The sequence below is a fragment of the Lactuca serriola genome, chromosome 5 (genome assembly GCF_051521515.1).
Source record: "Lactuca serriola cultivar US96UC23 chromosome 5, Lser_US96UC23_V15, whole genome shotgun sequence".
Lineage (NCBI taxonomy): Eukaryota > Viridiplantae > Streptophyta > Magnoliopsida > Asterales > Asteraceae > Lactuca > Lactuca serriola.
The window spans coordinates 53376360-53392665 of NC_136412.1; the positions used below are offsets into that span (position 1 = coordinate 53376360).

General features: G+C 34.5%; 1 protein-coding gene and 1 pseudogene across 1 annotated transcript; both read left to right on the forward strand.

The window, feature by feature from the left end:
• Window positions 1–478: 478 nt before the first annotated feature.
• On the forward strand, window positions 479–6012 carry LOC145049515 (ubiquitin carboxyl-terminal hydrolase 3-like; annotated as a pseudogene).
• Window positions 6013–12070: 6058 nt separating this feature from the next.
• Window positions 12071–14590, forward strand: LOC145052476 (putative UDP-arabinopyranose mutase 2). Its single transcript, XM_079000302.1, has 4 exons — window positions 12071–12518; window positions 13211–13461; window positions 13706–13874; window positions 14090–14590. Exons 1-4 carry the CDS (start codon window positions 12198–12200, stop codon window positions 14417–14419), a joined length of 1071 nt encoding a protein of 356 aa, XP_078856428.1. The 5' UTR covers window positions 12071–12197; the 3' UTR covers window positions 14420–14590.
• Window positions 14591–16306: the final 1716 nt, after the last annotated feature.

The following is a 16306-nucleotide window of genomic DNA, read 5'->3' on the forward strand; positions in this document are numbered from 1 at the left end:
AAGGTCATGAAACTCCCTCATAAGTCGTTGTACCTCAATTAGTGGTGCAAACTCCAAATCAAACCACCTAACAAACTCGATCCATGTCATCTCAGCCATACCGGCTCCTCCTACCTGGCTAGTAACCTCGCCCCACCAATCTCGGTCTTTATTTCTCAGCATACAAGAAGCAAAACCCACCTTTGCCGCGTCCGAGCTAGAACTCGTGCGTTGGGCATTCTTGATATCCACCATCCAACGTCGGCTAACAATAGGGTCACTGACCACGAAAAACTTTGGCGCTCCGCACGCCTTGAACTCCCAGAACGAGTGAGTTCGAGCCCCGACTTGGCCCGCAACAATATCGGCTCTAAATCCCCTAAGCCTCTCCTTCATAATCTCCATCATACCCTCCTTGACCATCCTAAAGATAACTGGGGTAGCGTCAAGAATGCCCCTCGTAACCTCAGTTGCGATGAGCTCACACAACCTCTCATCGATGGGCTCGGTACCATCGCCCGACCCAGATCCAGATCCTAATCCTGATCCACCAGCTCAATGTCGTATCGCCACCATATTGAACTGCAATACCATAAAACATAATGATCAAGATGTCCATAACAGGGATCTTCCCACACCAGTCCTCCTTAGAGCTCACAGGTCTAGCATTGGTTTGGGTACAGGTCCTGTGCTTTCAGTAGTACGGGCCCAATACTACCTTATGCACCTACCTGTACCTTTCCCCAAGGCTCTACCTGACAACTCCACTTCGTCCCAAAATAAACCATATCCTGCAGACTATCGCATATCTCAAATCCTAGGCTGTCCTAAGATTTGGACTACTTACATCAATCATACCGGTCATAACAGCTTGCCTTTATGCATGCAAGTTATACACAGAAAAGGATCAAATAGACTTTCGAATAATAGATTCTACCCTAGGACCACAACCAAATAAGGAACAGGAAATAAGGTCAAATCAATCATTCTAAGACTATAAGCTCTCGATCGTATACAGTTTTAAAAGTATACACATAGCAAGTTCCATACGATCATCAAAGCTCAAATATCAGTATAACATGGCTAACATATTGGGGAACTACTTACTTGGCCCGACTGATCACGCGCGTTGCACTCTCATCTTTTCCTTTCTTTAAAAGCTTTTCATTTTATCTTTGAAAACAATTTTACCATTTCCTTAGTTTGAGTCCCGACACACCCGAGAGTGTGCCCAAATCCCTCAAACCAAGGCTCTGATACCAACTTGTAACGACCTAAATTTTCATTTTTAATTATCCAAAACACGATTCCATCATTCAAAAAAACCAGTTACAATTGTTTTAAAAACCATATCAATTACAACTTTATTTCAAAATATCAGTGTGTCCCATAAAACGCTCGAATGAGAGTGCATGCCACGCCATCAAGCCTTGCCCTTGCCCTTGGGCTCAGATGTACCTAAAACAAATCCACAAACTGTAAGCTAATGGTTAGTGAGTTCCCCAGAGCATACCGCACATATTACCAAAAGTGGCAAAATATTGAAACTTTTGTGGCAAAAATTTGAAAAAATTAAAGAGCGACCAAAACTGTCAAAATTGCTAAAGAAGTGTGGCAAAACCCAAATTGATTAAACTATATTACTATACTATTCCTTAAGTTGCTTTATATATATATATATATATATATATATATATATATATATATATATATATATATATATATATATATATATATACACACACACGGTTAAAACCTGTGGAACCCAAGGGTAATAATTTTAAATAGAATTAAAAAATTGTTTATATAATAAAATAATATATCATTAATTTAGAAAAACTTATGAATTGTAGTATTGTATTTTTTAATAACTTTGTAATTTGTAACTATTTAATTACACATGTAAATCCACCTATTTTATAAAAGTCGTGAGTTTATATAATGCAACATATTATTTGTATGAAACGACTTATAATAAATTTAAACTCGTAGAAACCATAGTTGAAAAGGAAAAACAATATTCATAACTTATGTATATTATACGTTATTAAAGTAAAACAACTTTAAAACATCCATTATGTTTGACAAATATTTTTTACCCTTTTAAATATAAATATAAAATGACAAAAATACATTATATATATTATTAAATTATTCTTTTCTATCTAAATGTTTATCAAAGCAAAATAAGTTACATTAACTAACTATTAATTTTATGAAAAAAATATAACAAAAAAATATTTGTTTGTTATTTAACAACTAAAGAAAGTAAAGTTCATGGTTTTGAAAATATGATGAAACCATAAAGAATCTACCCTAATAAGTATGAATGTTTTTGTCATTTGCAATCTTCTAAAGCGGGTTTTTCTTATTATTTTCATTTATCTTTTTTCATTTGGCAATTATGGTATTTTTCATTTTTCTTAAATTACATAAAATTTACTAACTAATTACATTATTAACCAAAATTGCCCTGCAACCTCCAATTGTGTTTACCTTAAAACTTTAATATTGAGGTCATAAGCACAAATTTTATTTTCTTTTAATAGGTCTCATTTTAGCCTTATACTTCTTAAACTAATAGGTTAAAGAAATTCCGAGTCAAAATGACCTTATTTTGACTCAAAAATACCATTTTGTCAAATTTGATCATTTTTAATGGGTTTTTTTTTAAGTAATTTGCCCACTTAAACATAAAAAATAGCTTTACATTTATACGAAACAATTAAAATAAAAAATATTTTTTTTCAAAATTGTCATTTTGATCATTTCTTCATGTCAACTCAATGTATAGTTTAAATGCTTCGTTAATGTTTGTTCTTTAATAACAGGAAAAATATGATAAAATAAAATAATACACCAATATACCCAAATTGTCCCTGCATTCTCCACTTCTGTTTACTTTAAAATTTTATAATGACAAATTTTCATTTTTTTACCTTTACTCATAGAAACATATAAACAACAAAGTACGATTTCATGATTTTATTTTTTTAAAAAGGGAAATTTTATACTTTATAATAACAATGACCATATTCTCATTTTATTTACAACACATACACACATTTCATACAATTGGTATGACAAATACAAAATTACATAAACACTCCATGCATGAGAAATACATAATTGCATCTGATCGAAATTTGCCCCTTTTAAAAAAATAACAATGAAGCAAGGTACTTTGGTGTTTTTATGTTTCTATGAATACATGTAAAAAAAAAACTAAAAAAATGAAAACAATTATTAAAAGCAGTTGCAAAATAGATGTTAAAAAATAACACCAGGTGAATTGGATAAGTTCACAGCTAAGGGTAGCATTTTTTTAAAAATAGAATGCTATATTTTTAGACATTTATATAAAAATAAATTATTCATTATTCTACTTTAGTTTAGATCACCTGTAATCACAAAATGAGACCACAAGCAGAAAGTTTGATATTTTTAAATAAGTCTCATATTAGCATTATACTTCCTAAACCGCTAAGTTGAAGAAATTCGGAGTCAAAATGACATTTTTTACTCAAAATGACCTTTTTGTCCAATTTGGTCATTTTTACTTTTTTTTTTCTTCGTAATTTACCCACTTAAAACAAATTATTTTTTGTTCAAAATTGTCATTTTGACCATCTTTTTTCCTTTTTTGTCATGTCAACCAAATATACAGTTTAAAAGTTTAGCTAATATTCATTGTAGCTTAAAAGTTTGGCTAATATTCATTGTTCTTAAATAACAGGAAAAATACAATAAAATTAAAACAGCAGACCAATATACCTAAATTGCCCTTGCAACTTCCATTTATGTTTACTTTAAAATTTTAATATTAAGGTCATAGAAAGTTTGATTTTTTTTTTAAATACATTCCATTTTGGCATTATACTTCCTAAACTGTTAAGTTGAAGAAATTTGGAGTCAAAATGACCTTGATTTGATTCAAAAATACTTTTTCGTAATTTGCCGACTTAAACATAAAAAACAAAAGTACATTGATATGAAACAATTAAAACAATATATATTTTTTTGTTCAATATTGTCATTTTGACCCTTTTGTTTCCCCTTTAATTCATGTCAACCTAATGTAAGTTTAAAAGTTAGGCTAATGTTCGTTGTTCTTTAATAACAGGAAAAATAGGATTAAAGAAAAAAAATACCAGTATACCTAAATTGCCCCTGCATTCTCCATTTTCGTTTATTTTAAAATTTAATACTGAGAGTACGTTGCTATTTCTTGACAGCACCGGTTATAGCGGCCATTTGTGATAAAATCAAATGGTATTTCCGATGACCACCAACTCAAATAAGTTTATGGCACAGGGTGGGGTTATAATGGTTTTTATTACAACAAATTTTCATTTTTTTTTGTTTTCTTGCCTATACTCATAGAAACATACAAGCAAACTACTTTTCTTGACTTTTTTTAAAAAGGGGGGGGGGGGGATTTGTACTCTATAATTACACCATATTTTCATTTGTTTATTTTTTTTTTTAAATTAGTTTTTGGATTCAAATGATCAAACATGCATTGATGGTAAATCTGTTCAGGGTAATAACATTAGAACTGTGTGTTGTACTTTCATTTTAAGTCATAAGTGGCAATAATATAATTTTTTTACCCATTAGAAATTCTCTTTTATTAAATTGTACAATTTCAGTTTGATTTTTTTTAAAAAAAATCTTTTCTTGGATTCAAGTGATCAAACATGCATTCATGGTAAATCAATTCAAGGACAATATGGAGGTCACTTTAGTCTTTTAGATGTGTATGTTGTTAAACAACTTAGAGTCCAAATGTAAATTCCTTTACTGATATCTGTTAACTAACATAAGGTTATTACACTCATCCTTTCCCCCTCACAGACAAATGAGAAATTCAATCACACAACAATATCTCTAAAACATTTAACCTCCCAGAAAACAATATCAAAATCATCATCATTACCTCCTGAAAAGATTGCCAATGGTATACATATGCCTCAGGCTAATGGTCTAAGTAAGGAGCCCTTGGTTACATGGGTTCACAAAAACTTTCAGGTTTATTCAACAACTCTACTAATCATTAATAGATCATATTATAGCATCGCCAATGAAAGCTATTATCCTAGTTTATCATAAAAACTTTCAGGTCCTACATTTTTTTTGGACAGAAAAGTCTCGATTATTTAACATTTTGCCCAAATTAACAAAAAAATCATTTTTTATTTTATTTTTATAGGAAATGAAATACTTTGTGATTTTCCCAAAGTAAGGTGACTCTTCTGCATAAAACCCTATCAGTAAAGCATAAATAAAATTAGTGAAATTATGATGTGGTATTATATGATGAGGTTGTCCTATTTTTTGAATTTCAGGGTATACTGACAAATGAAACAAAGTGTTTAAGATGTGAGACTGTAACTGCAAGAGATGAAATATTCTTAGATCTGAGCCTTGATATTGAGCAAAACAGTTCCATTACAAGTTGCCTAAAGAATTTCAGTTCCACTGAGACCTTAAATGCTGAGGATAAGTTTTTATGTGATAACTGCTGCAGGTTTCTCTACTTTCTTTCTCAACAATATTTTATTTTTGTGATAATGGTTTTCATTTTTATGAAGTGTAAAAATGTTTTGTGGGGGCCCATAGTTTGCAGGAAGCACAAAAGAGGATGAAGATCAAGAAACAACTGCATATTCTAGTGATACATTTGAAACGTTTCAATACATGGAGCAGCTGGGAAGGTACAAGAAGTTGTCATACCGTGTTGTGTTTCCCCTTGAGCTGAAGCTAACAAACACCATGGAAGATGCTGACTGTGAGTAATCTCTATTCGTGGTGATGGTCCATGTTGGCAGTGGGCCCAACCATGGGCATTATGCGAGTCTGGTGAAAAGCCACAACCATCGGCACTTCTTTGATGATGAGAATGTGGAGATGATTGATGATTCAGCAGTTCAAACTTCATTTAGTTCGGCTTAGGAGTATGCAAGCAACACTAACCATGGATACATCTTGTTTTATGAGAGCCTTGTTGGAAATAACAACATCACCTATTGAATCAAATTCGATCGTATGTTATGCTATTTTTACCTTTTTCTTTTTTTTTTCTTTTGTTCTGGACAGAATCAACAAAAATAAACAAAATTCAACTACAAATTGGAGTGAAGAACTTACTTCTTGGAGGAAGAAGGATTTTGGGTTCGATAAAAAATGAAGAACGGATGCCGACGTATCGCTTTGTTGTCTCCCAAAATATTTAAGTGATACCCGATATTAAAAAAACTAATGTTTCATTCAAATCACCTTATGGCAGTTGGGGTCAATGGTCATCCGTTGTGTCACCGATCGTTCGGTTGTCCCCTATATTGAGAAGAGCGATATTTTCTTGAGGCGACAGAGGGAGAGGTGGTGGAAGATCCTGGTCGATTGGTGATCGTCTCTAGGGCTGACAATTCTCGACACGACCCGCGACATGACCCATGACACGACACGAAATAAATGGGTTTGGGTAGAGTTGTTCAACCCGTCAACCCGCCAACCCTGTTAGGGTGCAAAGTCATGCTTGGATGTAGTGTTTTAGGCTTTCCTCTTTGTATGTGTAAATGGGTTGAGTCTTTCCTATAAATAGGAAGTGAGTGACTCCCATTATGTAAGTGAATCCATTTTGAGTGTTAGACTAGAGAGAGAAACTTGTACAAACCTATTTTGTATATTCTTTCTAGATCTAATAAGAGCTTACAAAGATTTATTTACTCCTTGTGTTCTTGAATTTGTATGATGAATCACTAGATCTTTCCTAATTCCGCACATGCCATCATAATCAACACCACTACAATTGGTATCAGAGCGGGTGTTCTTGATTTGATCAAGAATTGATCCTTGATGGCTTTCTTGATTTGGTGATTCATTTTATGATCTTGGATCTTCGTGTTTTGAGAGTGTTTTGTGTTCTAGAAATCGAATTTTTCCTTGATTTGATCCATAATTCGATTTTCTCTCTTTAGAATACTTGTTTGTTTCACTTTCTCTCTCTAGAGATCTCCTTGATTTACACTTTCTCTCTCTAGAAAACCCAAGTTCATATCATTTGATTCGAAAGAAAAGAAGCAATTATGGAGAAATGGATGATACATAGTGAAGATGTTCAAAGTGAATGCTCATTTGAATATCTTCTTTATAGCTTAACTGTTGGATTGAAAAGTGAATATGATATTGTTATAAATGGAGAAAAGAATGAAGTTGGAGAATTAATTAGTTGTCCAATTTTTCGAACCAAACATTTGTTTTATCGTTTGGTTACAACATATCAAAAGAGACGAAGAAATAGAAGAGATGGAGAAGTCATAAAAGGAATTTCTCGTGCTGAATGCAAATATGGAAGCAATAAGCTTGAATATTATGCAGATTGTCGTGAAGCTTGGGATGGTGTTCTTGATGATGATGATGTTCAAGAAAAAGGAGTTCAAGTTGATTTTCAAGTTGAAAAAGTTTTTTGTTTGATTGGAGTTCAAACCGATGATATTTTGTGTTCTTGTGATTCGTTTGAAGGAATGATTCCTTATCGGAAGCCGGTGATGCAAAAAAATCACAAATATCAAACTCCAAAAGATTTGATTCAAATTCACAAAGTTGATGTTGTGGAAAGTGGGTTTGTTCATGAGATCAAGTCTTCAAGATGCAAAAAGATGAGAAAGAAAAAGAAGAAGAAGATCAATCGCAAAAACAAGCGGGTTTACTCACAAAAATCGTCAGATGTTGTGAAGCCGAAATTTGTGAAGCAAATTTGGGTTCCAAAGCAACAATCTCCAAATGTTGTATTGAATTTGAATTCAAAACCCAAAAGTGTTGGGTGGTTCTTTGAAGATGTTCTTGGATCGTTGAAGAACATAAAGTACACGAAGAACGAGTTATACATCTCGCATGGTGGGTGGTACAATGTTCGATTTGGAGATTTTCTCATTCCGACAAAAGAACCAAGATCTTCCAAATTTGATTCGTTCGTTGAAAACGGAACTCGATTCGTCAAAAAGGTATCTCAAATTCTTAAATGGATTCCAAAACGTCCATGATTTCGATTCATATTTTTCGTTTTTCATTTTTGATCGACTTGCTTCGTTGGATCTAATCCGTTTTAACCCCATTGATGATCCAATAATTTTTTTTAAGATCAACTCTAACTAAAAACAAAATCAAATTTGCGTCTACTGTTCATTGATCCAAAATTCATTTGATCCTCATCGTGAGCCCAAATCGCGATCATATTGTTCATCAATCTTTCAGCCCAAAATGTGTTTAATCCATTACAATTGTGTGAGCCCAGTCGGTTGAAGTAGTTAATTCAATAACCTTGTTGCTGATCTCGTTCTTACAACACACATCTCGTACTTGTACCATCGATTCATCATCTTCATAATCAATTGTTATTGAGTTCTTAATCTCGTTTTCTCATTTTTTTCTGATCGATGTTGAATGCTAATCTGAAAACGAGTCTCGATTTCATATGATTTGGAATATATTGAAGTCGATTTTTTACAAGTTCAAGTGAAGTAATTGTCAAATTGGTTCTTGATTTTGATGAACTTGTACAAAGAACACATGAATGTGATGAAGAACAGTCGGATAATCATGTTTTGATCCAAAATTTGTTGTTTGAATCATCAATTTCTTGTTTGTTGATTGTTGACTTCGAAAAGTCAAACTGTGAAAAAGTCAAAGTCGAGATTTAAGAGATGAATCGATGAATTAGAGGCCGAAATTTGTTAATACAGGTTGTATTTGGGATGAAGATGTCGAAATCAAGTTAAATTTGGGTTTAATTTTGAAAGTGATTGGGATTGTGTTCTTAATGTCGAACACAATGAGTTCGTTCATGTTTGCTTCTTGAACATGATTTGAAAATCAAATGGCTATTTGGATAAAAAGGCTTGATGTCGAACACGTTTTATTTGGAAGATGGAGCCTTGAGGTTCGAATCATGGTTTGTATGTCGATTTCTGTGTTTCAAAGGCTATGAAATCGAAGGGTTGAACGATTAAAGATTAATTTGGAGTCGATGGATCTGTGATAGTTTTGGAATGAACTGGGAAGATTTTGGAGTCAACATTTGAAGAATTGAATGATTTTGATATGCTATTGGTTCGATAGTTGACTGGAACCAAAAGAAATTTTGATGTCGATTGTTGATTCTTCAAACATGATTTCGCATTTGGTTAACTGGTTTGAAGGCCAAGAATATTCGCATCTGGGTCTCAATTGAGTTCGCATTTGAGGTTGTATTGATTAGGCTTCGCATCTAAAATTGGATGATTGGGTTTTGAAGGTCAAAGTGTTTTGTTCGCATTCATGTTTCAGTATGCGGAAGTTGTTCATTCGCATTTGTTTTTGCAAGTGATTTGGGAAGTTGACACTTAATATGCGAAGAATTTGACTGGAACGTGCGAAGTATTTCACTGTAAAACGTGAATTGGGGAAGAAAACAAATAGTTTCGAATTTGGCCCCTTATATTTTCACGAAATGGCAAAATCAGCCCAGTTTCGCAAGTTTGAAGAAAATGCAGAAATTTTCAAAATGAGTACCTGCAGTTTCGTAATATTGGCAGTTTATACCCCCAACTTCGCATATGGGTAATATAAGCTGAGAAATTGCAGAATTTTCAGTTCTGGTCCCTGCAGTTTGTGCGAATTTACGCTTTATGCCCGGTTTCGCAAATGGGCTAGAGTTTCGCATATTTGATTGTTTTTGGCGCAACGGGTCCCTGCAAGTTTCAGAGAGTGACAATTTCTACCCGGTTTTTGAAAAATCTTGCAACTTTCACCCAAAAAGTCAAAAATTTTCATAAATTGGAAATTTTTTGTGGCTTTTTCGTGATTGTTTTTCCGTGCAAGATTTTTGGTGATTCATTTTTGATACACATCAAGGGGGAGTATCGTGAAGACTATTCCTCGGGCGCTTCTCATCCTTAGTGAGTTTTATAATCATTTTTTTATTATAAAAAGGGGGAGAATGATGGGTATTCGAAGCTTCTCAGATTGTCGAATATTCATTTGCGGATTTGAAGACCGGTGTTACTTCGAGAGGGAGTTTGGTCTTGATCGCGCTAGCTCGTTGGAGATTGAAGCCGGACATCTAATCCTAACTTTGAGGGGGAGAATGTTAGGGTGCAAAGTCATGCTTGGATGTAGTGTTTTAGGCTTTCCTCTTTGTATGTGTAAATGGGTTGAGTCTTTCCTATAAATAGGAAGTGAGTGACTCCCATTATGTAAGTGAATCCATTTGGAGTGTTAGACTAGAGAGAAAAACTTGTACAAACCCATTTTGTATATTCTTTCTAGATCTAATAAGAGCTTACAAAGATTTATTTACTCCTTGTGTTCTTGAATTTGTATGATGAATCACTAGATCTTTCCTAATTCCGCACATGCCATCATAATCAACACCACTACAAACCCGCCAACCCGTTTATTAAACGGGTCATATATGAGTTTCTCAAAAAATAAACGGGTTGACCCGCCAACCCGTTTATATTATTAATAAAAAAATTATTTTATACTAAATGTATTTATGTATCAAGTATTAATATTTAATAAGTATTATATAATATATACCATTGATTCATAGACCATTTGACTATTTTGACATGTTAACTCGTTGTAGATGGTCTAAAGTCGTAAGTCGTAACCTATAAGGCTAAGTTTGTAACATGTTTCTATGAATGTTTTTAATTTCCATTTGGATGTTTAAAACTTAAATGTATAAAATTCAGACCACGAACCCGCCAACCTGTGAACCCATATAAATAAATGGGTTGGCGGGTCATATATGGGTTTATGTTTCAAACCCGTCAACCCATGACCCGCCAACCCGTGACCTGTATATTTAAATGGGTCGTGTTTGGGTTGACATATTTTGACCCGCCAACCCGCCAATCCGCGACACGTCAACCCGAACACGACACGATTGCCAGACCTATTCGTCTCTCTCCCAATCGGTCTGTCATCCACTTCAAATTTTACCATCGCTTCATCCTCTTGTTCCGCAATCGGAGCTTACCAAAAAGATCAAAGAAAAGGAGTCGGATGGAAATTAGAGGTTACAAAGCAAGAATGTTGAAATATTAAAGGGGCGACTGATTTTACAACTGAGTGAATTAGGGATTTGAAACCCAAATCACAGCTAATCAAGGGACCGAGATTTGAGGATGACTGAAGATTTAGAAGATAAATTCCTGATTTTCCTATTGAAATATGAAAATTGAAGAGGAAAGTATTTAACTGGTAAATGAACAAATAAGGGCGAGAGAGATAATTTCGGGATTTTAGTTTGATAAAATGAGCGGAAAAATAAGCTAGGAGAGGGCTTAGAGAATGACACATGATAGAAAAGTACTTATTTATTATGATATATATATATATATATATATATATATATATATATATATATATATATATATATATTAACTAGAAAACTTTTAATTTAATTTGATAAAAACTATCACATACTCAGTGGCGGATTTAGGGGGGTTCCGGGGTGGCACCGGCAACCCCTAAATTTTTCGGCCGCAGTGGAAAATTTTTCGAAATTCTTAAATTTTTTTATTTTTTCTACTATCGTGCAACCCCTAATCTTCCCGTGCAATCCCTACTATGAAATCCTGCGTCCGCCCTGTACATACTTATTTTCTATATGCATGCCGAAAGACCTCCTTGGCCACCCATGTATTTAACATCTAGTTTATGTAATTTTGTTGATATATTGGTATATAACTAATAGAATATTAGAATCCTTATAATAATACTTTCATCACCTAGTTTATGTATTTTTTTGGAATGTTCGACTATAGCAAGAACTCCCGAATCTAAAACCGTTTGGCCTTTCAGTTTAGTTTCAACAAAGAATTCTTATGCATCATATTTAGTTTGTAATGCATGCTTTATTAGAATTAAAAAAAAAAAAAACAAAAATAACCGAACATTGCATACAACTTACATTATAATCGTACCCTTTTAGCAAAATGCAAATATAAAACAACGTGCATATCATAATGCCTAAGGTACAACTATTTGTCGACTACTTTTTTTTTTCTTCCAATTTTACTTGTTGAATCGCCCCTACATTTTCTCCTTCATCAAAAAGTCCAAAGTCCAAACACAAATCTTCCTCTACTTATACCCTTCTTCCTCTACGTTTCTTCCCACAAACAACCCTTCATCGATCTCATCTTCGTCTTTCTCTATCAACGAGAATGGCTTCCTCTGTAACCCCCACCCCCTTGTTGAAAGATGAACTCGATATTGTTATACCCACAATCAGAAACCTCGATTTCCTCGAGATGTGGAGGCCATTCTTCCAACCCTACCATTTGATTATCGTACAAGATGGTGATCCTTCAAAAGTCATCAAAGTACCTGAAGGTTTCGATTATGAACTCTACAATCGTAATGACATCAACAGAATTCTGGGACCTAAGGCTTCTTGCATATCCTTCAAAGATTCTGCTTGTCGTTGCTTTGGTTATATGGTCTCCAAGAAGAAGTATATCTTCACCATTGACGATGATTGCTTTGTAAGTCACATTTTGTCCCCCATTTTCGTTATATTGCTTTCATGTTCTTGATGTGTTTTAGTTTTAAATTTCTTATTGCGTAAAGTTCAATTTCTATGTTTAAATTTGATCAATTTCGGGAATTTAACTAGTTTTAGGGTTTAAGATCGAAATAAATTCCACAAGATCCAGTTTTTTGTGTTTCGATTCGTTCAATTTTGTGTTTAAATTTGAACGAAAATTGAAAATTGTTTGATTATATCTGGGCTCGATAGAATTTTGGGCGATCTAGGGTTTTAAGAAAGTCTTTTAGGGTTTTGACCGCAGATCTGCTTTTTTCTGTTTCAAATTTTGCTTTATATGCAATCAATTGTGTTTTTGACGTCCCGATTGATTGAGAAACCCCTGATTATGCCATGATTTCCATGTTAAGTAACAGTTGTGATGGATCTTTATTTGTACTAAATTGGAACTTTGCTCTTTTCACTAGCGATTTTGTCCGTTCCTAAGTTTGATCTATGTTCTTAGCTATGTATGCATTTATTTGTATGTACATATGTAATGCCATGGTGGATCATCTTGTATAGTGTTAGAAAAATGCATGATGCTTACAACATATAAAAAGGGTATTTTAGACATTTGATTTTTTGACGTTATTGAGCTACAACGAAATGTTAGTAATATACATTGTTTTGTTGATGTTGATTCAATAGGTTGCTAAAGATCCATCCGGAAATGACATCAATGCCCTTGAACAACACATCAAGAACCTATTATCTCCATCAACTCCATTTTTCTTCAACACCCTCTACGATCCATACAGGGAAGGTGCCGATTTCGTCCGTGGATATCCATTTAGTCTTCGCGAGGGGGTCTCAACCGCCGTTTCTCACGGCCTCTGGCTCAACATACCGGATTATGATGCCCCCACTCAACTCGTCAAGCCTCGTGAAAGGAACACTAGGTGTGTGACCGTGTCCCTTTTTGTCTTTTTTCCACAATCGCGGATCTGTTCCATAAAATAGGTCATCCACTTTGGGCCCTACATCCTGCAGGGCCATTTCTGGATGACCTCTTGGAACAGACCGACCATCCATGGGCTAGACTTTATATCCAGTCTAGCCCATTGGTAGACAGTCTTAGTCTTTTAGTATTTTTCAGTAACAATATTTTTTAAAGTCTAATCCTTTGTGGTTACATTTTAATAGATTTGTGGACGCGGTTATGACCATACCAAAGGGAACCCTCTTCCCGATGTGCGGAATGAATCTTGCTTTTGACCGTGAGCTGATCGGTCCGGCAATGTACTTCGGTCTCATGGGTGACGGTCAGCCAATCGGGCGCTACGACGACATGTGGGCTGGTTGGTGCATCAAGGTAAATAAAATGATGTTTCAATTTTTTTTTTTTTTTAAATGGTAAGTTTCAAAAAAGCTCTTAACCTTTTATGTTTTTTCTTGTCAAAAAGACTGTAAAAGGCTGAAAATATAAGGGGATGTTTCTGAAAATTTTCCTTTTTAGTAAACCTGTTTTTTCTGTATTTAGTCGTTCTTTCTGTATTAAGTAAAAAAGTATTTGGTGAACCTGTATAGGTGATCTGCGACCACCTAGGGTTAGGTGTGAAGACAGGGTTGCCATACATATGGCACAGTAAGGCTAGCAACCCGTTTGTGAACTTGAAGAAGGAATACAAAGGAATCTACTGGCAAGAGGAGTTGATCCCATTTTTCCAAGCTGCCACCCTGCCAAAAGAGTGCACCACAGTTCAGAGTTGCTACAAGGAGCTTTCAAAACAGGTGAAGGCTAAACTTGGGAAGATTGATGACTATTTCAACAAGTTAGCTGATGCCATGCTCACATGGATTGAAGCATGGGATGAGCTCAACCCTTCTACTTCTCAGAAGCTTTCTAATGGGAAATAGACCAATTTCAAGTTTAGTTCAAGTGTTTAACTACTATTGATTTTTCACTTATACAAGATATTATTATGAGTTTTTTTTTTCTTTTTTCTTTTTTGCGGTATGGATTATTATTGATTATGGAGGATGTTAGGTTTGTTTCCCTCTTTTATAACATAGTGTTTTTTATTGTTATTGATTTGCATTATTGATTAAGATTTTTGATTGAAACATTTCAAGAGGCCATCGTGCTTTTCACTTTTCAAAGAACTTGGTCAAAGATCTTAAAAAATTCCTTTTATCATTTGGAAAGTGATCGATTTAATGATATTAGACCAAACAACGTGTATTTTGGGTGGTTGAACAAGCATACCAAGTTGTCACTAACCTTTAGAACCGAACCCACAGACAATATGACTTTTTTACAAATTCTGAACTAATGTATGAGTAAAAGCATTTTTCTCCACGTGGTCCAACATATTTTCATTTTCCACATTGCGAAGACCCTCTTCTATAGAAGTTAACTTTTTTCCCTTTACTTGATCCAACATATTTTCTTTTTCTCCAACTCAGCTCCACTATAAAAGGATGACATCTCAAATTTTTCTGAAAACTTAAGAATTGTGTTGAAGGGCTTTGAAATTGACATAAAATAAATGTGAAGACTTCTTAGAACCCATTTCAAAAGAGTGGTTCTACCTTCAATGGGTAAACTCATTACTCATGGATAAATTGACTTTCTAACTGTAAAGTTTATTCTTGAATTCCACACGAGTCATGTTATATCCAGCGGGCAAACGAAGGAAGTTGAATATGAATTTAAATAGGGAGACAACCTACAAAAGATGCAAGATGTTTCACTTGTTCATATAAAGCCCAAACTCCTGAAACGATTCTTTTTTAAAATTATTTTTCAAAAATGACGCTAGGTAAAAGCAACGCAACACACAGAAAATCTTTATAGCGTTGCCAAGAAAAATAAATGAGAAAAGCTAACCCATTTTTAAGTTAAAATAAATATTTGCAAAAGAACCTTAAACTTTTTCTAGGTTGATTAGTTGTGCATTCGCCAAGAAAGAGTATTTGTGCTACAAGTTTTATGAGGGGTGGAAACATTTTCACTTAAAACCAATTTCTTTTTCATTCTTCCATCCTCGTCGATGAAATAAACCCATTAAACTATTTTATTTACTTCTTTCAACAACCTCACTTTAAGGATTGATTGGTCCGTTTAGGATTTCTGCCTAAGTTGGCAAGGTTGCTTATTGATTGGACCTACCGGACGAGCTCAATCAGATTCACAACACCTTTCATGTATCTCAGCTTCGTAAGTGTGTTGCTGATGAGGCCATAGTCATTTCCTTAGATGATATTCAGGTTAATGAGAGTCTGAATTATGTGGAGAAGCCCATTACGGTTCTGGACAGAAAAACTAAAGCCTTTTGGAACAAAGAAGTGAAGTTAGTAAAGGTGCAATGGTAGCATCGAAGAGGCTCCGAATGGATCTGGGAGCCGGAGGACGAGATGAGAAAGCATTATCCTGACATTTTTGCATCAACAGACTTCGAGGATGAAATCTAGTTCAAGTGGGGGAGATTTGTAATGCTTGGTTCAGGTATAAATTATTCTTTAAATTTTGAAATTTTTGTTGGAACTCGACGAGTTGGGGAGATCCAACTCGTCGTGTTGAGAAGGATTGTGGTCGTGGGTTTTAATGACCCAGCTCGGTGAGTCGGGGTGTCCCAACTCGACGAGTTGGCGGCTGGGATGAAACCCTAAATTTAGGGTGTTGCACCCTATTTAAAGAACTTTAACCTCATTGGCTAGCCTACTTACCAGAAACCCTAGATTCATGTATCTCCTTGCAAGTTTGAGTGTGTGAGTTTGTGGTGAGCCTGGAAACTTGATTTT

What these genes read in the sequence shown, in the direction of transcription:
- LOC145052476 (XM_079000302.1), top strand. Translation starts at nt 12,198, where the DNA reads ATGGCTTCCTCTGTAACCCCCACCCCCTTGTTGAAAGATGAACTCGAT. An exon ending in CCATTGACGATGATTGCTTT is followed by an intron (nt 12,519 to 13,210) that starts GTAAGTCACATT and finishes TTGATTCAATAG; the next exon opens with GTTGCTAAAGATCCATCCGG. An exon ending in GGGCTGGTTGGTGCATCAAG is followed by an intron (nt 13,875 to 14,089) that starts GTAAATAAAATG and finishes GAACCTGTATAG; the next exon opens with GTGATCTGCGACCACCTAGG.